This window comes from Peromyscus californicus, unplaced genomic scaffold, assembly GCF_007827085.1.
Source record: "Peromyscus californicus insignis strain IS unplaced genomic scaffold, ASM782708v3 Scaffold_20__1_contigs__length_68692818, whole genome shotgun sequence".
Classification (NCBI taxonomy): domain Eukaryota; kingdom Metazoa; phylum Chordata; class Mammalia; order Rodentia; family Cricetidae; genus Peromyscus; species Peromyscus californicus.
Window position 1 is genome coordinate 37,282,857 of NW_026294503.1, and position 23,302 is coordinate 37,306,158.

Below are 23,302 nucleotides of genomic sequence, written 5' to 3' on the forward strand. Positions count from 1 at the left end.
GACTTCAGGTTATTTAACCTTTCTGCATTGTTTATTCATTTGCAAAATGATATTAAAAAGTGGCACTTATGCTGGGCAGCAGTGGCACATGCCTTTAATCCCAGCACTCGGGAGGCAGAACCAGGCAGATCTCTGTGAGTTCGAGGCCAGCCTGGTCTACAGAGCAAGATCCAGGACAGGAACCAAAACTACACGAAAAAACCCTGTCTCAAAAACCAAAACAAAAAGTGGCACTTAACATCTTAGGCTTGCTGAGGGTAAAATAAGTAAGTATACATGTAAGCAATTTACATAGTATGACTATGCTAGGCTTTGCTCTAAATCTTAATTACAATAGCTTAAACAGGTAAGATCACAGACAGAAACCAAAGTCTTTTCTAATAATCCTGGTTTGCTTCCTATTGCTCTGCTAAAGACCATGACCAAAAACAACTTGGAGAAAGGGTTTATTTCATCTTACAACTCCCAGGTCCCAGATCATCACTGAGGGAAGTCAGGACAGGAACCTGGAGGTAAAAAAGGAAGCAGAGGCCATGGAAGAGTGCCACCTCCTGGCTGTCTTCCTGGCTTTCTCAGCTTGCTTTCTTATATGACCCAGGGCTACCTGCCTGGGGTGGCATTGGCCACAGTAGGCAAGGCCCTCCCAGATGAATCATTCATCAAGAACCACCTAAAGGTCAACCTTATAGAGGTATTTTCTCAGCTGAGTTTCCCTCTTCCCAGATGACCCAAGCTTGTGTCAAGTTGACAAAAAATTAACCATTGCACCAATACACGTATACCTTTGGAGTCTAACAGACTTCTCATTTGTCCAGACATTTTGATTGATTTGTACTTCCTCGCCTTTACAGTTATAGATCAACATATGATGTTATCTCATTTAGTAATTGTGCACACCTGCACACCTGTTGACTTAAAGTCCACTTTCCCATCCTTTTAAACAGACGCTTGGTCTGCTCCTTTGTTAATCCCTGTAATATCAGAGCATGTGGTACGTGGTGGCATTCAAGAAAAAGGTGCTGAAGGAATGAATAAATCAATCAATGGAAAAGCAAGAGTCCCTGAGAATAAATAAAGGTGTCTGTACAATGCAGAGAATTGGCCAAGAATATTCCAAACACAGCCCTTGTCTTCTAGGTTCTCCTTCTGGCTCAACCTCCTTTCAATACAACCAAGGGGTCCCTCATATTCCTTTTAGTTGGCTCACCTGCATACATATTACAGGTGTCTGAACAGCCGAAAACAATGAGTTCCTCTCTGTCTAATACAGCACATATAGTGTAACTGTTTCATGATTGAGCACAGTCCTCCTTTTCCTCAAGGTAGTCTCACAGACCTCAGTCCTGGCCCTGACCATCTCCAGAACTCCCTGTAGACTTGGCTTTCCCATGATGTTTGTCTCAAGCAAGCAAGAAAGCTAGCCAAGGTATTCACAGGCTTAAGTCCTGTGACCACCAACAGTAGCTGGTGACCTCCCGGAATCCACTTCATCTCTCAGATGCATCAGCAAATTGTAGTAGCTCCATTTTCCAGCTCTATCTGAACCCTGGTTACTCCAGCAGGAGGGCGACAGCCGACCTGGCAGACAGGGAGCACATAGCTCTGCAAATGCCATGAAAGAAGGGACCCAGACTGTGGGGGTGTTACGGGCTCATCCCAGAAGAATGTCATGGCAGGTGCCCAGTCCCACCCGGCCAGACCGGAGAAATTGAAGAAGCAAATCTGTGGTTAACAGGCAGTGATGGTGGACGGGAACACAGAGCCGACAGAAGCCTGTGAATGCTTTCAGTCTCCCACACATAGGAAACTGGATCCCTCCATGGTTAACTTTGAAAATGAGTTTACACCTCAGTGGGACTACGGATGTGATGGGAGAGTTATTCAACAGGACTGGAAGACCCAGACAGGCGAAGAACAAAAGCACAGACTTGGGGGCCTTAACTGCGTGGGTTCAAATCTCAACTTCTGCTTTTACGACCCATGCAAACAAACTCAGGTCAATTCCTGAGCCTCTCTGTGGCTATTTCTATTTCTTACCCTGAGATGGGCATGGTAGAACCAACCTATAGGCCGGATAATGAGGACGAGTCAGTGCATTAAGAATTGTGAGCCATTTGAATTATACTACAAGCAGGTTTGTGGCAGTGAACAGTGAAGAACAATGTCAAGGCCTTCTATGACCACAAGGAGAGTCCATCCTATCCTATTTTGGTCTGCCCTATTCTTTTTTTTTGCGGGGGGGGGGGGAGTTTCGAGACAGGGTTTCTCTGTGTAGCTTTGGAGCCTTTCCTGAATCTCGCTCTGTAGACCAGGCTGGCCTCGAACTCACAGAGATCCGCCTGGCTCTGCCCCCCCGAGTGCTGGGATTAAAGACATGCGCCACCACCGCCCGGCTCTGTCCTATTCTAAATCTTATTCTTATTTGACTCTTCTACTCCATTCTATCCCATTCTAGTCTGTTAGAATAAATCCTATTCTACTCTGTTAGAATAGACTAAAAGTAGTGGCTGAACGTCCCGGCCATTGCCCACTTCTCCTCACAAGGTTCCTAGCACCTCAACTGTATCATCTCATTTACTTATTTTAAGAGAAGAGGGGTAAAGGAAGAGAGAGAGAGAGAATTGAAGAGAAGAGCTTAGAAGGAGGTGGCCCATGGGGGTGGGGGGGCAGAGGTGGCCCATGGGGGTGGGGGGGCAGAGGTGGCTGCTGATGGTTGTCTCAGACCACAGTCCATGATTGCCAGAGCCCAATTACTTGGCAAGCTTTTGTTCTGTTTTAGCCGCATATTGAGAGTCTCTCCCAGCTGAAAGTGAGAATGTCTGCATGTGCACATTTCCAACGAGAGGACAAGGTTTGGGGCTCAGGCCTTTCAGCACCGAGAACAAGTGGATTGGGACTAGATCAAGAACGGAGGGTGGTATTGCTTTTCTTTTAGAACAAAGCTCTGTGTTGATGGCCTTGGCTTTGCCATCTGTCCTTCCTCACTGGGTGGCATGCCATCGAGGAATGGTCGAACTGAAAGCCAATACTCTAGAGGTGGGTAAAGACAAGTGTTTGTAACTTCACACGTGAGAAAACTTAAAAAGACAACCTTCATTTATATAAGAGTTCTACTCGTGACAGATCCTACTACACATCAGACTCTGCTGGATGCTTTGCAAATGTGATTCCATTAACACCTGACTCTTCCACCCACAATCCTTGGTATTTATTCTCATTTTTCACTTTCAAGCTAAGTAAACTAAGACTCACAGGCCATCCTACCCCATGGCTCACACCATGAAAAGAGGTGATACAGTATTTGGTCAGGTCCACCTGACCCTGAACCAGTTCCTTCCCCTACTTTATGAGGTCACCAATGGAGAAGGTGCCATAAGACAACAGAGCATGTGGTCACTTCTCTGTTTAGGCAGAAAGTCTCAGAGGATAGAGGGAAGAGGAGCTGGGCCTGCAGGTTCTTTGGGGTTCTGTGCACTGGACCCCGCTTCTGTCTAGGCCCAGAACTGAGCATCTTGCCAAAACCACAGTAGTCAAGACTGTTTCCTGGGAGCAGGACACAGCACTTGCCCCAGAGACAGGCAGCACTACCCATACCTGTGGAATGCCATACTGGTCGATGACCTGCCAGATGTACCAGTCTTCTTTCCGAGATGTTTTCCGGAACCGGAAGGTTGTGACAAAGGCGTACTCATCAGGCAGACCTTGGGGGAATACATCCCTGAGAACAGAGAGACAGACATACGGTAGAAGGATTAGTGAGGAGAGTGGGGAGCTGGTAGAGGAAGCTTCCATGTCTGCTCAGCTACTAAGTCTTGGTGGTGTGACCCCCCCCCCAAGGATGCACATCATCTACTGGCTCCCCACCCTCCCAATGACTGACAGTCAATAAGTGCTAAGTGGCCCTCCCCCAGGAATGGTTACAGTGGAGACTTCCAATCTTCACCTCTCCTGTCCTGTTCCCATGTTGATTTTACCAGGGATCCTATGCCAAGTATCTATAGTCTCAGTGTACATCTTCATAAAATCCTAGTGCCTAGGTGGTCATGAGAGTGGAACCCTCAGGACAGATCACTGCCCTTGTAAGAGAGGTCCCTCCGTGTTCAGTATTTCTGGCACATGGTATTACCATGAGAAGACACCATCAGTGAAGACCTGACCTTAAGACAACAAGCCTCTAGCTCTTCAAGAAGCTTCTGCCACTTATGAACCATGTAGACTATAGAGCATTGTCACTAAGACACAGGACATCCTCTTAGAAATTCAGTTACTATGGAGGCCCAAAAGCCAATCACTCTGTGCCTGCCCAGGGCGACCTTGGACCACCCCTCCTTCCACCTTCACCCATGTCATGGACAGAGACACCTGCACTTCCTCCTGACCCTTAGTATAGCCCTGCAAAACAAATTTTCTTCCTTTCTTCCCCGCTCCCTTTCTCTACCAACAGAGTTCTGCAAATAGTAACTTACACACTTGCTCATTTCATCAGCTCTCACCACCACATATTCAAATGAATGTACGTTCAAAGCACCTGGTCTTGGCCCCACAGATCTCCACAGTTTCCTTGTGGGGATCCCTGTGAGAAAGTCTGGTAATCCCCTGTCCATCAGCTCTACCACAAAGCCCCTAGTACGGCAGACTTCCTACAGGTGCTAAGGAATAAAGAACCCTGAAAGCTGTCAAATGGAGTCTTTGTGCAAAATCCTCTCTTTCCCCCCAGGCCAGGCTAGTCTTCTCAGAGACACTGAGAGGGGTAACCTCCCATTGCAATGGAGTACACCACACCACAAACTGCCACTCCCTCTGGACAGCAGTGACATTCCTCCTACCCCAGTTGTGAAAACAATGATGCCTCTAGACACCACCAGATCTTGCCAACTCCCCCTGGTGGATACCTATGCTCTACCTAGGATATCCATACTATCAAAACAAAGCTCAGCCTCTTTTTATAAGGTTTCTTCAATAAATTACACACATGTTCTTAATACAATAATCTAAGACTTGATTTTAAAATGAGCACTTTGAGAAACTTAATATAAGGAGGACACTGAGTCTTCATTTCATTCCACCCTGGAAAGAACTTGTGAAGGAGTATTTTGATCTTTGCATTATCAGTCAGGACCCCTGGACTCTTTGGGGTTAACTCAAGGAGATTTAGCAGACAGAGTACACACCCAGAGGGTCTGGTCTCTCCATAGTTTTTCTCTTAACCACCAGCCAACTGTTCTTTCCTTCTGTAGAATTTGGCCAGGAAGGAGCCAAAGTCTACCCTGGGGGTGTAAGACTGCCTCTGGGAACACACATAGCATGGATTTTGCTGCTGGAGGAGATGGAGGCTGTCTGGCCAGACATCCAGAAAGGGAAGTGGGAAGGTGTCTGGGTTCCTGGTTCTTAGATTTGCAGATCCTCAGGGATCCTTCATGTAGTTACAGAACTCCTGAGCTTAGACTGGTCCTCACTGATTCTCCTCTGACAGATCCAGGCTGAGAGGTTACCCAGTTGTTCAATATCATCTCTCTGGTCTACAACATCACCGAGGATCATATAGAAACAGGAGGCAAAGAGCCTGTCACCTTCAGCACCTAGGCTTCCCCGGGAGTTAGGAAGTCCTTTAACCACCAAGCATGTAGAAAGAGACAGGATGTCACCACCTAAGACACTTCTACTTTTTTGTTCATTTCATTCATAAATCTGTCTATTGTTTTCTTTCTAAACACTCTTTACTCTTATTATTTTGAATTATCTCAACAGACATATGCAAGTGTGTGCATCAAACAAAAGATGTGTATGTGTGTGTGTGTGTGTGCGCGCACACACACACACATACACAGAGAGAGAGAGACAGGCAGAGACAGAGCAATGCATATATACATACCTACACACATATAGTCTGGGGTGGAGGAATCAGTTTAATCAAGGGTAGGAAATCCAATGAACAATTCTTTCCATAAATAGTGTAGCAGGTATGAAATTACAGCGCAAAGGACAAGGCTTTGGACTTCAAGTACCTGACCAGGAGGCCAGCTTCTGTTTCCTGTTATCTGTGAGATTTTAACAAGTGACTGCCTTCCTTAGAGTCTCAGATGTTGTACCCGATAAATGAGAGTAATGCCTGCCCTGCTCACCTCATGTTATTATAGTGAGAAGCAAATGAAGGAAGAGGTGTAAAAATGCCCTTGACGTGTTAAAGAAATGAGTAATGTTGAAAGTGACATCTTTTTGCATTATGAATAAAATTAACTTGCAAATTAAATCATGTATGTATAAGGATGAATACATTTCAAAGGATTAGAAAGGGAAGGGAAACTATCCTTTCTTGAGATGTCTGAGTTACAAAGCTATGCTGTATGAAATGGAACACACACAGTAATCCCCACTCAGGAAACTGCCAGTGTCACAGAGGCTAAACTCATCACCCAGAAGTTGTGCCCAGTCCTCTGTTCTCTAGAGTAAGAGCTTAAAGATGTTCTGCTGATTGACAGGTGTCCCAGGAGAACAAGACATCTCTGGCAATGGGAAGGGTCCTCTGTGAGGCATCTGCCACATTTGTGTAACACTCTTCCTTTTGTTCTTTATTGACTTTTCCTCTATGGTTAAATTACATATGATGCTTTTTTGTTTCTGAGTAGTGTTGCTGGTGAATTCATAAGACGGCATGAAGTAAGAGTGGAGTCTGGAGCCTATTTTTGCATTTCCCTAAAAGAGCCTGGGACCAGGTGATTCACATCACCCCAAGCATCTGTGCACCATTGCAGAAGATGCTCAGTACCTAGGAGGTCAGAGTGAAAAGATGGTGAAAAGATGGAGCTCAGAGAGGAGTCACGTGCCTCGTTCTCCTTTACTCTCAGGGAATGCAGGTTTGGAGCCATGGGTGAGATGATGCTACAGTCTAATGCAGAGTTGGCTCTCGGAAGATGCTGAGGGAACTCAATGCTGTGTTCCAGTCCGTGCTCATGGCTCACCATGGGTAGCTGAAATCTGACTTCTCTCACTGTGGTCTAATTTATGCTGTCAGGAGAGAGCCACCAATCCCCTGCTATAGGCAGTGATTAGCTCAGTGATGGACTCTGGAAGAGACCAAGACTTAGGTCTCTCACAAAGTTTCTAACGAAGAGCAAAGACAGTTTGCAAAGGACCAACTGCATAGTTTGATTCACTGGACGGAAATTCACCATGCTCAATCAATGCAGGAGTGTGCTGTGAGGAGAGTAGAGGAAGGGAAGATCTGTCTTAGGGTGGAGGTTCCCCAAGAGCAGCAGCTAAAGCCCGGCAGTTGAACTATACTCAAAGGAGGAGCAGAGCAGGTACCCAGGCTAGAGAAAGGGACACAGCAAAGGCCTGGCAGTATGAGGAGGTACCTGGAATTCTCTAAACACACAGGAGTCAACAAAGGAAGCTTGGGTCAAACCATGAGACAATGAAGGTGATTCCAAATGCCAGTCTGCCATTTATGGCCTCTGAGTTCAAGAAACCATAAAGGCAATTAAAGAGTTACAAGATGGAGGAGGGATCTCATGATGCAGGAGCATCCTAGTTTTCAAACCCTCTGCTTATCTCTAGTGAGCATAGAGCACTCATTGTGGGATCATGTTTAGCCCTTGACTGGAGATACAGCGGGATCAGACACTGGACAAATACGTGAAGCCTAGCTTCTCAACATCACAAAGCAGGGATACTCATCGCAGGTGGAAACAGAAGAAAAAAGAGACATTTGGTAATATATAAACAAGGTACCCAGTCAACAACATGCGAACTGGATCTTCGCTGACCAAAAACATTACATGATTTAGGAGATAGACATTTGCTAGGTGTGGCCATGGCTGGTCCATAGGAGGTGATAGGTGGCGATAAACATAAAATGGTTGTTCTTTAATGAGCTGAAAGAAAACTGCATCCATAAATGGATGGTTAATGTCAAATGAACAGATGAGCACAAAATGAAGAGAAAATCATTAGCGCAATGAGCATGGAACTGCAAAGTACGAGCTGGACTTCCCAGGTCAGCAGCTAAGTTGTGTCACCTGAGTGTAAACTTCACCAGGCACTCTACCAAGTGTGTTACAGCTCAGCTCAGTGCTGAGTGAGCAGCTGTGGCAGGCTGCACCCTGCTCCCCAGAGCATGCAGATGTTCTGAAAGGAGAAAGGACCACTCACTCAGTTCTCTGCACCACAGGGAAGGAACCCATCCGTACATAGGAACTCTGTGCTCCATTTTCTCTCTTCCCCAAGATTTCCTTCACACTGAACAAATCCATCAGGTCAAAACCTGTGCAAACAGAAGAGTGAGTTTAGCAGAGGAAGAGTATGAGACATGAACAGTGTCTTAGTTAGGGCTCTATTGCTGTGAAGAGACATCACAACCACAGCAACTCTTGTCAAGGAAAACATTTAATTGTGTTGGCTCGCTTACAGTTCAGAGGTTTAGTCCATTATCATCATGACAGGAAGCAAAGCAGCACACAGGTAGGCACAGTGCTAGAGAAGAAGCTGAGAGTTCTTACATCTTGACTTTCAGGCAACAGGAAGTGGTCTGAGACACTGAGTATGGCTTGAGCATATATGAGACCTCAAAGCCCACCTCCACAGTGACACACTTCTTCCACCAAGGCCATATCTACTCTAGCAAAGCCACACCTCCTAATAGTGCCACTCCCTTTGGGGGGCATTTTCTTTCAAATCACCACAAACAACTAGTTCATTCTCTTCAAAGGCAGCCCACCCACTCTGCCTCAAGGGGTGGGGACTTAGATATAAGAACACATATTGGGAAGACAAGGGAAGCTGAGCCTCAAGTCCAATGCCAGGATAAGGCACTGGGGAATGCAGACACTGGCCCCCACACTGGAATGTGAGAACCAAGAGCATCCTGGATCGTGGTTAAGTACAACAAGACAAAAAAAGGTGTTTTGGTTTCTCCTGCTGTGGGGACTTCTGTGTTCCAGAAGCGCAAATGTGCATGCAGATCCTTTAGGACATGGGTTCTCAACCTTCTTAATGCTGTGACCCTTTAATACAGTTCCTCCATGTCGTGGTGAGCCCAACCATAAAATTATTTTCACTGCTATTTCTTAACTGTAATTTTGCTACTGTTGTGAATCGTAATGTAAATACTTTTGGAGATGGAGGTTTGCCAAAGAGGTCGTGAGAACTGCTGCTTTAGGACCGGCCACAACTTAAGGCTTTCCTTCCTGCAGCCACACTGCTGCCTTCCCCTCGGATCTTGCTGGGATTGCTGGCTGTGGCTTTGGAATCTCATGATTTTAAAGAGAGAAACACGAGAGAGACATAAACTAACTGCCTTTGCAGTATTTGCATTAGTAAACAGTGAGTATTTCAGCTTGCTTTGATTTCTCTTAAAAGATGACTAAGAGCCATTGTCAGCACAAAGTAAAAGAACAGTCATGGCCGAAGGCTTTAAACTGGGGGAGTAGTGAGCATGGAGATGGAAGATTAATTCTTCTCAGACACGTATTTATGGGAATCTGGCATGTTTTATGACCAGCAGAGGTCTCTGGTTGTTGCACAGAGAACAGCGAAGATGCCTAGATGCCCAGCAGATGAGTCTGTTCCAACCCCTGAGTGTGCACCATTCAGTAGCAATCCTCTCCACCATCCGAAGTGCATCCTTCCATAGTAAGATGCTCTACCTATGATGCCTTGGCCGATATGGAGAGTTGGAAAGCCCTGCAGCCTAGGCCCACCAAGCCTCCAGAGAGCAACACCTGTTCTAGAGGCTGACAGTGTGATGGAATTTGGACGTGGGAGCCCATGACATTGTATGCCTCACTTTTAGCTTTAACTGAAAAAGTATGGAAGACCACACCAAATGCTGCTTAAATACTAGATGCTCTGCATAACCCTTAGCCCTGGGTGACAGTGTGAGCACTTCCTATCCCGTCATAAGCTCTGAATAAAACTAGCAGGTGGAGAGGGTAAGGTGGGTCTCCCCAACACTGGTCTCCTGGGAAACTGACTGACTCACTTTCTCCCTAGACATCAGTTCCCCCATCTGTAAGCTGTGTGGAGGTTGAAATTGGTCACCTTATGTGCTTTTAGTGCCTATAACTTGCTGTGGATATCGCTCTGTATAAATAAAATGCTGATTGGCCAGAAGCCAGGCAGGAAGTATAGGCAGGACAAGCAGAGAAGAGAATTCTGGGAAGTAAATGGCTGAGGCAGAGACGCCGCCAGCCGCCGCCATGAGAAGCAACATGTTAAGATACTGGAAAGCCACGAGCCACATGGCAACTTATAGACTAATAGATATGGGTTAATTTAAGATATAAAAACTAGATAACAAGCCGGGCGGTGGTGGCGCACGCCTTTAATCCCAGCACTCGGGAGGCAGAGCCAGGCGGATCTCTGTGAGTTCGAGGCCAGCCTGGGCTACCAAGTGAGTTCCAGAAAAGGCGCAAAGCTACACAGAGAAACCCTGTCTCGAAAAACCCAAACAAACAAACAAACAAAAAAAAAACTAGATAACAAGAAGCCTGCTGCAGCCATACAATTTTTAAGCAATATAAGTCTCTGTGTGTTTACTTGGTTGGGTCTAAGCGGCTGTGGGACTGGCGGGTAAAAGAGATTTGTCCTGACTATGGGCCAGGCAGGACTGGAGAAAACTCCAGCTAGAAAACTATTCAGCATGGTTATAACAATATTTATCATGGTGTAACTTGACTTCCACTGTGCTTCCTGTGTAACAGTGAATTCGAATGAACAGGGTACATGCAGCAAAGGAGTCCTTAGCTCAGTGAGCATAGCTGGAGAGACAAGCTGACAGGGTAGAATGAATCACTACCCTGTGCACCAAGTTAAGGGAAGGATTGCTACAGGCATTTACTATGTTTAATGAAGCCAAAGCACCCTCTATTAGTATTCTAACAAACCCCCCACCTTGGGAACCCTCCAAGTGTCCTCCTAATGCCATCCTATGTTCCCTTTAAGAAGAAAACTCCTCCCCCTTTTTGCTCTCTCTCTTCTATCCTTCTCCCCCTTGAGATGTATACTTCGCCCCCTCTCTCCTCTCCTCTCTTTTCTTTCTCTCTGTCTTTCCATTATAATAAACTCATTTCCTGTGGATGCAGTGCCTGGGTGTGAATAACTGTTCACACACTGCAGCCTGACACCCACTGCATCTGCCCAGCATGTTTCCTGCGCCCACGGGACACCTTGGCCAGGCCAGTCAGGGCCTCCCGCCTGCCATATCATTACACACTCTGCCCACAAAGACTCTGAGGAAGCGATCTAACTCTGTTGAGCCTGTTTCCTTAACTATAAAAAGAGGGGGACAATATCTTATTGGTCTGAGATGATATTTCAATCTGATAATGTCATAAGGTTCTTGAAGGTAGCTGGAGCCTGGTAATCACTCAAGAGGATACCAACAGCTCTCTCTGGAGTCTAAGGGGATAATCTGTGGCATTGTGTACTCTTAGAGTTCCCTGACACAGGGGCCTTGAACCTCAGAAACAGTACCACCACTATCACCCTGACTAGGCAGGACCAGGTTCCAAGAAATGACCAAGGCAGAGCACAGAGCAAGCAGCCACCTCCCCTAGCAAGGAGTCCTGGGGAGTCCCTAAGAAATTCATGAGCTGTGGGGAAGCTAATGGAATGCAACTGAGGGAGATAAGCTCTTCTGCGTTTGGAGGTGGGGGGGGGGGGATGCACTCCCCAGTCTACTTGGAGTAGGAACTGGCTGTCCTAGTGACTACAATCTGAATTTATCTACGGGCAGAGATACCCAGCATGCCCCTCAGGGACTTGGGAAAAAAACAGTCCCTACCTACTTAAAGGAAGCTTTCTCCTTATCTCTGGCAAAGGGGACCTCTGGTCCTTCCATTAACATATGTCTGTGGTGGCTATTAGCATATCAAGGTCTATGCTAGCATCTAAACTCCTTCAATCCCTACTCACAAGCACCTGCTATACACTTCAAAGTCCTGCCCCCAGGCTACAGGCTCCCCTCCTCCCAGGTACCTGCTCCCTTAAAACCCTGGAAAAGCACCCCCACCCCACCCCGTCACTTCTCTCTGCTTTCCCAGAGACGGCCTAGGCAGTGTGGAATACATTTTTCCCTTTTTATCCATGAATCGGCTATTTTTTTTTTTTAAACTGGGCCCATTTCATTCAAAAACTTCAAACAGCAAGCATTTAACTAGATGGTAACAAACGGTACTGTTAGGGTTCAAACCCGGGACGAATAGCTGAGGTGCCTACTTAACATATCAAAGCAGACCAGGCCTCCAGATTCTCCCAGCATCGCTCAGTTACAGGGCCCTAGGGCTTGCATCCCCAGCCCCCTACCTTAAACTCTCCAGCCCAGTAGGCTGGGCTTCTCTTCCCTGTATAATCCGGACATTTTGGTTACCCTTGGCTCTCTCTGTACCTTTGGACCTCCTGGCTGCTGCACCTGCTTCCCCTCTCTCCCTTCTCCCCTTCCCCTGCCATTTCCTCACATGGCACAGCCCCTGTACAATCCGGACTCTCCCAGAGGTCCTTGCTTCTGACTAGGCTCTCCCATTCATCTATAATAAACCTCCTCCATCACATCTAGGCGCAGTCATGCTTCCTTTCCTTTTTATTTCTTTTTTTTTCCCACTCATTTGAGGCTGAAACCTGGGATAGAACCAGGGACTGAATGAAAACAAAAATAATAAAGAAATAACTATATAAAAAGGAAAAGGAACCTGAAAGGACATGGCTTTTGTCCCAGGTTTGAAACCTAACAGGCACCAATTTACCTGAAATAAGTGAGGGCTGGGAGGAAACTGGAAAGCTCTGGGGTGGTGAGGTGACTATGAGGATAGACATCCTGAGATGAAGCAGCAGTCCTTCAATGCAAAGTTTCCAAGGTTGACTGACCAGTGCCTCATCACCACTCAGTTGACCACACACAGAGGGAGACCTGGGCCACTGTTCAGGAAAGCTGTATGACACTTTTAGTAACCAAGCACTGGCAGAGAAGGTATTAGAACTGAGGGCGATCATAGACATTCTTCAGATCTCTTGTCCAGATGGGGAAACTGAGTTTCAGAGAAATCAGGAATTTGATCTGCAGCCACCTGGCTGGCAAGGAGCAGGCTGATCTAAGGTATGTGTCTCAATACTTCCTGTCTATTCTTATCTTCATCTTCACTTTCCCAGGCTAAATGAGCCCTAAAAAAGTGACAGATATTTAAGGGACTGCCTGAAGGTCTTTCAGAGCTGCATTTATTTTTCAAAACAAAGAAAGCTTCTCTAATGTCTCAATTATGGTGAAATTGACAAGCTGGATAATCTATAACTCCCTCTTCAGCTGCAACGTAGCTGGGACACTTTCTCAAGCCCCATACCTATTAAATGACATTGCAGAGAAAGCAGAGTATCTATGCACACACAGCAGATGCCTGTGTGTGGAGATGCCCCCTGTACCCCCATTCTGCACTAAGTAAGACTCATCTCCTGGGAGCCCCAGAGGGGCAGAGAAGGTGCCAGGACTTCACTGGCTGTGAGTGGATGCAAGAGGATGCATAACAGAGAATCTCACAACTGGCCAAGCATCCAAAGCACTCATCAGAGGGTTCCTCCCCATGTACGACAGATTAGGCCACCTGTTCAAAGGTCTGCATAGTCACAAAAATAAGCACACACATACAGGCACGAGACAACATGCACACACACACACACACACACACACACACACACACACACACACACACACACAAGCACGTGTGGGTGCATGTATACGCACATCACACCTTCTGAATCCCTCAGCAAGAAACAGAAAAGAAGTAAAACTGCACTACTCTTTAGCCTATATATAGGACAAGAAATCTGTGGACTCAACTGATTGACAGATCCTGTGCTAGATTCTTCTGTTCCGGTCTTCTGCCCTGTTCCCTCGTCTCATCCCTGTCACCCTTATCATCTCTTCAGCATATTCATCTTTTTATCTTTTAGCCACTCATCCAATCTCCTTCCACTCCTTCACATTTTCACCTTAAATTTAAGCTTCTTTTCTCTCATTCCACCCATCCATCCATCTATCCATTCATCCACTCAAAATACATCTTTTAAGCTCCTTCTACATGCCAGAGGTGCCACTCCATATATCCCAAGGAACACAGAATGGGAAGATAGAGACAGGCCCTGTCTTCAAACAGCTCGTGTGCTTGCAGGGGACGTAGATAGTGGCAATACCTTCAGATGGGAGTTCTTGAGACAGAGTAAAACGCCAGAAGAGCAGCTATCCTCTGAACCTCAGATTTCCCACCTGTGCGGGGGGGGGGGGGGGGGGGGGGGGGGGGGGGCACACAATGTGCCTCTCCCCTGCTGTGCTAGTTAAATGAAGAAATGCATGGGCTCTCAGCAAGTGGTGGCTGCTGCTGCTGCTATCAATGTCACCACTGTCATGAACACTCCCAGCATGGGCATACACACTGAATAATGAATTACTTGGGAGATGCTGTTCCCCCAGGCATGTGGCTCACAAAGCCAAATGTAGACAAAGCAACCAGGTAAGAATAGACTTTGAAAAGGGACTTCAAAGGGAGCTGTCCTGCACAGAACTGAGCAGGCACATTCCCTTTGTGGGAATGGATAATGGATTGTCTGAGAGCATCACGGGCGTGGGGGGATCACTGAGGCACAAAGTGGGCACATCCAATTCAAATTGTGCAGTGGTTTCCCATTCTGGGCAGAGCAGCTCAGCTGCAAACACGCTAGCTTCAAAGCACCTGAGTTTTCAAAGGGAAACAGGAAAAGTCACCTTCATCTTGTGAGTCGGACAAAGAAGCTGTGACAAAGACTGCACCCCTTGAGTGCCCACTCTGTTTCACAGGTCCCATCAGCAAGAAGAGATGGATACCTCTGCCTGCTGTGGCTTCCTCCAAAAGTCCCAGAAGTTTAACTGGAGTTGCTTGATGGGCAAGATGGAGCAAAGGTGACTAAGGCCCGAAGCTGCCACACTGGATCCTTCATGGAAACCCTGGGAGTCAAGGTCTGCTGTGGACCTATAAGCCGTGCCGAAGAGCATGGCACTGGCCTGACTCTGCACCATCACGGTGGGAGGTGCTTCCAGGAGCATCCGCTCCCCTGCATGTTCTTCCTGTTGAACACACAGGTATAGCAGCCTTCTACTAGAAAAATCCTCAGTCTTAAAGATACAGATGTTGCATTGATGCAGTCCACAGGGGCACACTGACAGGGCACACACTTCCTGGGACTCGATGTGTCTGAACCATGCCTAGTCCTGACCTCAGGTGCTGGCGACCCAGGCTGGGAGATATGCACACATGGCAGAAATTGGACCTGAGGACGATGGAGGAGGGAAGATGGAGAAAAGGACCTGGAACTAGGAGACAGACGGAACCAGGAGACAGACCTTGTTGAGGAAAGCAGAGGAGAAGCCAACAGTCCACATGCTCACTCCAAGTGCTAAGCGGGACTTGTGGTCACAGGAGAACTAATCAATACACAACACAATCAGAGCAATGGGGCCATCAACTCCCCACACTCCACAAGCTGCCATGGCCCTTCTTTCTGCCAGGCATTGTTGGAGATGGTCTTTTCATAGCCCCAGAATGCTTCTCTCTGCCTTTAGTCACATGCCCGCTTCCCCACCTGCTGAGCTCCTCATCTGTTTATGCTGCTGATCCAATCCCTCTTCTCTCTGAAGTACCTCTATTTATTCATTCATCTGCTCAATTTGCCATCATTTGCTTGCTGATCCACCGGACACCTGCTACACTCATTGTCATGAAATTTTTAGGATGGCCCCAACCTGCCAAAAGGAAAACTGTATACAGACGCTCCTCAGTGTTGAGGGATTACTGCCACCTGCACAGTTCAAACCTCTCCACCAGGACATTGGTGACAGATGAGAATGATAGAAGAGTTGGTGGCAGGGGCGGGAGGGGGCACGCTTAGATCTGCAAGCTGCACATGAAAGCAATCCTATGTGTTGGGGTCTCTCTTACCTGTGATTTCCTTCGATCCTCCATTAGTGTGTTTAAAGCGGTCTCCTTCTACCCGAACACTGGGGCAGAGCACGTCTGGAAAAAAAAGCAAGAGGAAACAGACAGATGAGAAAACATGCCTACTATATCCCTATAGAGTGTGAGAGCAACAAGCCCTATTCTACCTACAGTGAAGAGTGGCACACAGAGGGGGCTCGTGGCCCTGTATTATTTAATTCTTCCACGTACCACTGGACATGTCTTGCCAGAACAGTCATTATTGTAGCTTACAGGGTTCACAGCTTGGTAAGATTGGTGCTCCATTTTCTCCTCTGGCAGCATGCACGGTACTTTCCAGCACTACGAAAGTTAGCCAGTAGGAATGAGGCTTCCAAATCAGTGCCAGCTTGATATTTCCATGTTCTATGATTCAAGTATCTTTAGCAATATAATATATATATATTATGTGTACATAAATGCACAGGTTTTCAAGCGACTTTTTGAGAGGTCTTCAGTGTTATTTATCTATTCCTGTTTTCCCTCTTCCTCTACCCTACCCTTTCATTCCCATATCAATTCAATCCCTTTCGTTTAATTAATCTTTTAGCCTTTATACCACTGATCATTTCTGTATTTTGATATTGTTCCTTTGAGGGGAATGTCCTGGGAAAACCTCACTGTTCTTGGGCAGGCAAGCAGATGCAACCATCTATCAACTCTTATCAGAGACGCTTCTATTTGTAGTAATGAGCGGTTAACACAGAGGCTGTCAACTGGCTAACATGCAGAGATGAAGACATGGGAAAACTAGATCATACCCCTTCCTCCAAGACTCGGGGATCATTGCAAAAGAGAAGAAAGATTTTAGGATCCAGAGGTGGTGAATGATTACAAGGACGTAGTGTTTTCTAGACACAGCAGGGTAGCTGACTATATGAACCCAGAGCAGTGGCAGCATGCACAAAACCCGTGTGAGTTCAAGCCAGACCAAATCTCCAGCATGAAGAGGGGAAGTAGGAATGAAGTCCCACCCCTAGCTGGGATGCTATTGGGAATAGACAGCAGGGGAAGATGGAGTCAGTTTTCCTTAAGAGGGTATCCCCTGGAGAGATGACTGTGCTCCAGTGAGAGGTTATATATCCAAGAATATATGAGTAGCACAAATTGGACTTGATAGGTGTTTTATTTTTTCTATTTTAAGGAGCACATAAATTTGGCTTGGTAGGTAGGGAAGGCTGGTGGATCTGGAAGGAGTTCAGGGTGGTGGTGAATATGATTAAAACATATTGTACAAATTATCTAGGAACTAATAATTTTTAAGAAATGATAAGATTGAGCCACACAGATAAGAGAACCAAAGGAGATATAGGCTGAGGAAAACCCATTTGTGGAGATATGAAATATGAAATATTTATATGAACATATATATGAAAATGACAGGCAGTGAGCCATTCATCAAATGAGGATTGTGTGTCAGAGGGTGAGCCCCCAAGACACCTGCTCACCTCCCTGTGATCCAGCCCTGCCCAGGAAGCAATCTGGCTATTATGTATTATTATTTTAATCACCAGGCACTTTCACCATCCATTAATTTTATGTGCAGTAACTGATTACTTTCCCTATTTTGGGACATCAACACTTGAGTGCAGGACTGTTGGGGTACCCTTAGATCACAACAGGAAGGGGGATGGGTGAGAGAGCCCCTCCTTTCAAGCATGTATTTTGATGCAGATCCCCTACAAGGCACCCCGAGGTCTGACAACCACAGGGAAAGTGTTATTTTGGAAGCAGCACCAGGCTGTCTGTCTAGGACTAAATCTGAGGGAAGAAGCGGGCACAGGGCAATATTTAGGCAGCTCCACCCAACACAGGCTGCAGCTGTGGGGTGGTGAATGATTGCTGTAACTCTGGCAGCCCCCCAGAAAGACAGGCTGGGGATGGTCAGTCATTGAAATGAGTCTACACTGTAAATGGAGTTGACCCAGATGGCTCTGTCTGGGATGGTGAGCAAAACCCTGGAGGCTGATGGCTGCGTCACTGAGTCACATCTATGTATAACCCATAGGAAGGAAGGACCTGGTTTGAAGACTCAGATGGCAGGGGCAATCTGGAGATCACAGACACAGAAAGACTAGGTGTCTTGTTGGGGGAGACAGACTTGTTCACACTGCTTTAAGGAATCATTCCCAAAAGAACCGCAGATTGCCAAAGGCCCTCAGCGCACGTCATTGCTAAGCCTCCTCTGTTTGAGAGGCTCATACGACAATTCACACCCCATTTGGTTAAGTCGGCACATATAGCTCACCAAATAACTCCCCAGCCAGGCTTTCCAACAATGCTAGGGGCCTTGGGGGTCACCCATGTCATAGCTGAATCTGATAGGCACCCCACAGGCTCACATTTTCAACTCCATTTCCCCCACTGGTGGCACTGTTTTGAGGAGTCCTGGCAATTTTGGGTGTATGAGCCCACCTAGCAAAAATGGCTGACTATCAGGGGTGGGGGGCTTGGAAGGTTATATCTGACTGCCATTGCTGTCTCTCCTTCCTAATGGCTGTGACATGAACAGCCTCTACCACAGGCTCCCACTGCCATAAACTCCACTGTGCCTTCCCCATTATGATGGACTAAAACCCCCTGAAACCATGAACTAAAATAAATACTTCCTTCTGAAAATTGTTTCCCACATCAGGCCACAGTGACACAAAAGTAGCTAACATGGCCTGCTTTCAGGGAGATAGGTGTAGTACCCCAAGACCAGCTCAGCCATCTTCCAGTTCCCTTTACAAAGATACCTCTACATCTTGAGTCATTGCCTGTTTATTTCTACATTCGCTATTTGTTTAACTGTAATACAGACTGACTTCTAGATCTGTCCCAAACTCACACATTGTTCAAAGGACACAGAAATGGGTAACAGAGCATACTGCAGTTCTGCCTTCTGCTGCTTGTGGGCTGTGATGTCCCTACTCATTCCTACCTGGAGAAGGACCCCCTCCAGAGAAAAACCAAGTTCCAGAGCTAGTGACACAATACTCATGTCACTGTTGGGCATGTGTGCCCCCAGTCGGTGGCTGGATCTCAGTTCAAGTGTATATGCCCACTGTCTCCACCAGGTGTAGCCCAGGCCTCTGATTTAATCCAAATAGAAACAACCACTGACCCTTGAACTGGGAGGAAAATGTTGGCTGGTAGATGGTAGTCTTCAAGATACCCTGTTCACCATGATTTTGATGAGTCAAAGAGATGATATCCTAAGCTCCAAGGCTCCTGGGATCGGGGTGTGACAGTCACTTTTAGTCATCAACATAATCCTCATCATTTACTTCTGTTGGCTACAGAAATGACAGCATTTTCAACCCACAGGAAAAAAAATCGGACTAGTTGGTAATTGGTTATGTCACTATAGTTGAGGTTTTTTTTTTTTTTCACTTTGCAATCAAATGCATCCAAACTTGGAAAAACCTACTTCTTGTGGGCTGCACCAAGATGCTGGGGCAGAGAACCCTTTGAAAGTTTGAATTTCTGGATATGTGAGGAGAAGCAATGGGTTATGGGAACCAATGCATTATTCCCCTGGGAGAGAAGCCACTGGCAGATCAGGGTCCCTTCACTGTCCCAATATCCATGGATTTATCTATCCAGTAACTCCTGGGATCCACTTGAGCAAGAGTTCTGGAGCTAGAGCAGGGATAAGAGCTAAGGTTTCAAAAAATCCACTTACTGTGTTCTTGGCTGGTTGCATTTCCTTCTTACAAACCTGAGAACAGAAATGGATGACTGCAAAGTCCCTGCTCCCTCAGCACCGGTTCACTGTCTACATACCAATATCCATCCACTGCATTTTAGGTTTAGAACAAGGGCCCCGTGCTTCTCAGGAGAACGCTGGTACGCTTGCGTCTTTACACAGATCAGGCTTCATCATGCCAGGAGCTGGTCAGAAGAGCTTCCCCAAGGGGTAACACTAGACACCTACTTCAGTCTCTCTGGAAAAGCACTTGAACTTACTTGCCCTCAGTTTACCATATAGACAAGGAGTCCATTTGGCATATTATGGAATGGGGAACGTTTCTGACATCCTGCACTTTATGTTGGCACATCCGTGGACCTCTCTGTGGGACATACAGTCATACCCCTCTTTGGTTTTCACCCAAGTTTTTTCCAGTTTGGAAAAGAGGAAATTGTTAGGAGCCCACTGTATACCCATTGCCTGGTCCAGAACTGAACACACTACCATCCTCAGTAGAATTTGTTCCTATTACACAAATGCAACAACTAATATCTAAGAAAATTGGGGAAATTCACCAGGTCTGAGGAGCACCTATATTTAAATTAAATACCACCTTGAATCTAGATCCCTGTAGTGGAGATGACAGGTGCTAGGGGTAAATATCAGCAGAAACAACAGAGGCCAGGCATGCAGTTGGAGCTGGGTAAGGATAAGACAGAGCAATTGCTGCTCATTCATCAGCTCATGGAAGGTGCTGCTGGGTGCAGCTGACCACAGGGAGATGCTGATGTTCCAAGTGGACAAGGGAAAAGATGGAGAGGGGGAGGGATGACTCACTTGTAGACACATAGCCCAGTCTTCCACTGCTCCAGCTGTGGCAGCGAGGGATTGTCTATGCTCGCCTGCTTCACAGAGGCAGCAGACAGTATACCATGTACAACGACTCCAGAGATAACATTAACAAGCATTCCATTCCTAATGGCTTCCCAGGGATGGGGTGGCCATATGTCTAAGTTCAATACTGGGCATGCTGTGTGGGCTGTTTGTGGGGTTTCTTCACTACTCGATTGGGGAAAAGAATTATCTCCAGGACCAGAAGACATATGGAGATGGCTTGCTGTGCATCAGACACTGTTGGGAAGCATGTAAAATACATTAACAGATTTAATTACATCCTCGCTACAGCTTTATGAAGTGGATGCCCTTAATTACAGAAGCACAAAGAAGGGTATACAGAAGGCAGGAACTGCCCAAGGCTCACACTGCCAGCAGGTGGTGATTCAGCAGGCTCCCGTGTATCTGGTCCTCAGCACTCACACTATGGCCTCTCCAGAGGCTGGGTCACCTGACCAGAGACTCTAGCCTGCCTCCAAAGCCTGCCTGTATAGCATCCAGATGGCTTGCTACCTTCTGAAATACCCTCTGGCTTTTGAACAGTTCTGACCTGCAGAGGCATCTTCCCGAACTCTGCACGGGTAAGATTCACTTACTTATATGAATGGGGAAGACAAAGCTCAGAGAGGTTAAGAAATTTACCCAGGACCACACAGCCAGTAAGTGGCAGAGGTAGGACACATGCCCAGGGAGTCTAACTTAAGCATGTGCACTTTCAACCATTATCCATTTGATCCCTGCCTTGGAAAGCACTTTGGCGATAAAAGAAAAACAACCCATAGTCCAGCAGCACTACTTTCTCGAAGTCGCACATGCGCCCTAATGAAACTCTCTAAACAGAGCTGCAGGAAACACATAATTATCAGTCATCTACACTCGAATCAGTTGTTAAAGGGGGGAGCTGCATAAATCACATCCAATGGCCAGTGCTGATCACGTGAGAAGGTAAACCCCCAGGGGCCACACACTGTGTTCTTATGCTCAGTTCTATCCCTGATACCTGTTCTGTGACCTTTTGGAGATTCCTGGTCCTGGTCCTATCTTTCTTCCAGACCTGTCCTGACTAGTTTTATGTCAACTTGCATGAGCTAGAATCATCTGAAAAAGAGAGAACCTCAATTGAGAAAAGCCTTCCACGATTGATGGGGGAGGACCCAGCCCGTGGTAGGTGGTCCCATCCCTGGAGGTCCTTGGTTCTATAAGAAAGCAGACTGAGCAAAGCCATGGAAGCAAGCCAGTAAACAGTAACCCCCATGGCTTCTGCATCAATTTCTGTCTCCAGGATCCTGCCCTGCTTGAGTTCCTGTCCTGACTTCCTTCAATGGTAAACAATGCTGTGGGAGTATAAGCTGAATAAACCCTTTCCTCTCCGTGTTTCTTTGGTTGTGGTATTTCATCACAGCAACAGTAACAAGGCCAATGTATATGACTGAGTACCTGCTGCCTCTGCAGAGGCCCTGGCTCCTCTGGCTGGGTCCACACCTCCCAGGACCTCTGGATTGCAGAGGTAGAGTCAGGGTGCCGAACTTCTGGAGAGCATTTATGTAAACATCAGGGCCATTATGCTAGGGTATGTGGCAGACACAGTAATACTAGAAAAAAAAAATCCTGCTAGACATGCAGCCGGCTGCACTCGCTGATCACACAACCCCTGCCCTCCCCATTTCCCACTGTCTCAGAAAAGAGCAGGCGCAGGGTGAAGGGGGAGGACAGAGCCGACCCTTCCATGATGGCAAGCTAGGCACTGTCCTATCTGCAGACTGGAGAGGGAGATTAACTGATGACAAGGCAGGGTCCTGCAGAGCCATCTCTCCTCTCCTACACCCATCACTCAAACCAAAACCCAGAGCGAGCTGGGAGACCTGGTCCCCAAGGCTGAGAATAGGAAGCCTCAACCCAGCCCTTATGTGCTGTGGAGTATCATTTTAACGAGACAAAGATGTGTTACGTGTGTTTGTGTTGCGGAGTATTACTTTAACAGTATAGAGGGGTGTTACTTTTGTTTGTGCTGCACTTGTTTAACGATGTAAGGGTGTGTGTTTAATTATGTAAAGACGTCTTGCATCCGTTTCACCTTGCCTGCCTAAGGCACCTGATTGGGCTGAATGGCCAGTAGCGAGGCGGAGAAAGGACAGGCAGGGCTAGCAGGCAGAGAGAATAAACAGGAGGAAAAATCTAGGTTCAAAAAGAGAAATGGGAGGAACGAGAGAAGGAGGAGGAGAGGAGAACACGGGAGACGCCCAGGGCAAGAATTCAGGCAGCCACCAGCCAGCCAGACACAAAGAAGCAGTGAAAGTACCATATACAGAAGAAAGGTAAAAAGCCCCGAAGCAAAAGGTAGACAAAGAGAAACAGGTTCGTTTAAGTTAAAAGAGCTAGCCAGAAACATGCCTAAGCTAGGCTGAGCATTCAAAACTAATAATAAGTCTCTTTGGGAGCTGACTGGTGGCTTAAAAGAAAAAGGCTGAGCTGTGGATGGTGGTGCACACCTTTAATCCCAGCACTTGGGAGACAGAGCAGGAGGATCTCTGTGAGTTCTAGGCCAGCTTGGTCTACAAATCAAGTTCCAGGACAGCCAGGACTCTGCTACACAGAGAAACCCTATGTCAAAAAACAAAACAAGTCGGGCGGTGGTGGCGCACGCCTTTAATCCCAGCACTCGGGAGGCAGAGCCAGGCGGATCTCTGTGAGTTCGAGGCCAGCCTGGTCTACAGAGTGAGATCCAGGACAGGCGCAAAGCTAC

General features: G+C 46.8%; 1 protein-coding gene across 3 annotated transcripts in view; it reads right to left on the minus strand.

The window, feature by feature from the left end:
• Positions 1–23,302, minus strand: part of Col22a1 (collagen type XXII alpha 1 chain) — a 255,332-nt gene that overhangs the window by 193,756 nt on the left and 38,274 nt on the right. For all 3 annotated transcript variants that reach the window (XR_008220523.1, XM_052747950.1, XM_052747949.1), the window contains exons 4-6: positions 15,957–16,031; positions 8,152–8,263; positions 3,595–3,718 (exon numbers count right to left, since the gene is read on the minus strand). Coding sequence is in view for 2 of the 3 variants with exons in the window: in XM_052747950.1 (XP_052603910.1) it covers positions 3,595–3,718; positions 8,152–8,263; positions 15,957–16,031 (311 nt within the window). In the remaining variant the exon portion in view is untranslated. The remainder of the gene's footprint in view (positions 1–3,594; positions 3,719–8,151; positions 8,264–15,956; positions 16,032–23,302) is intronic.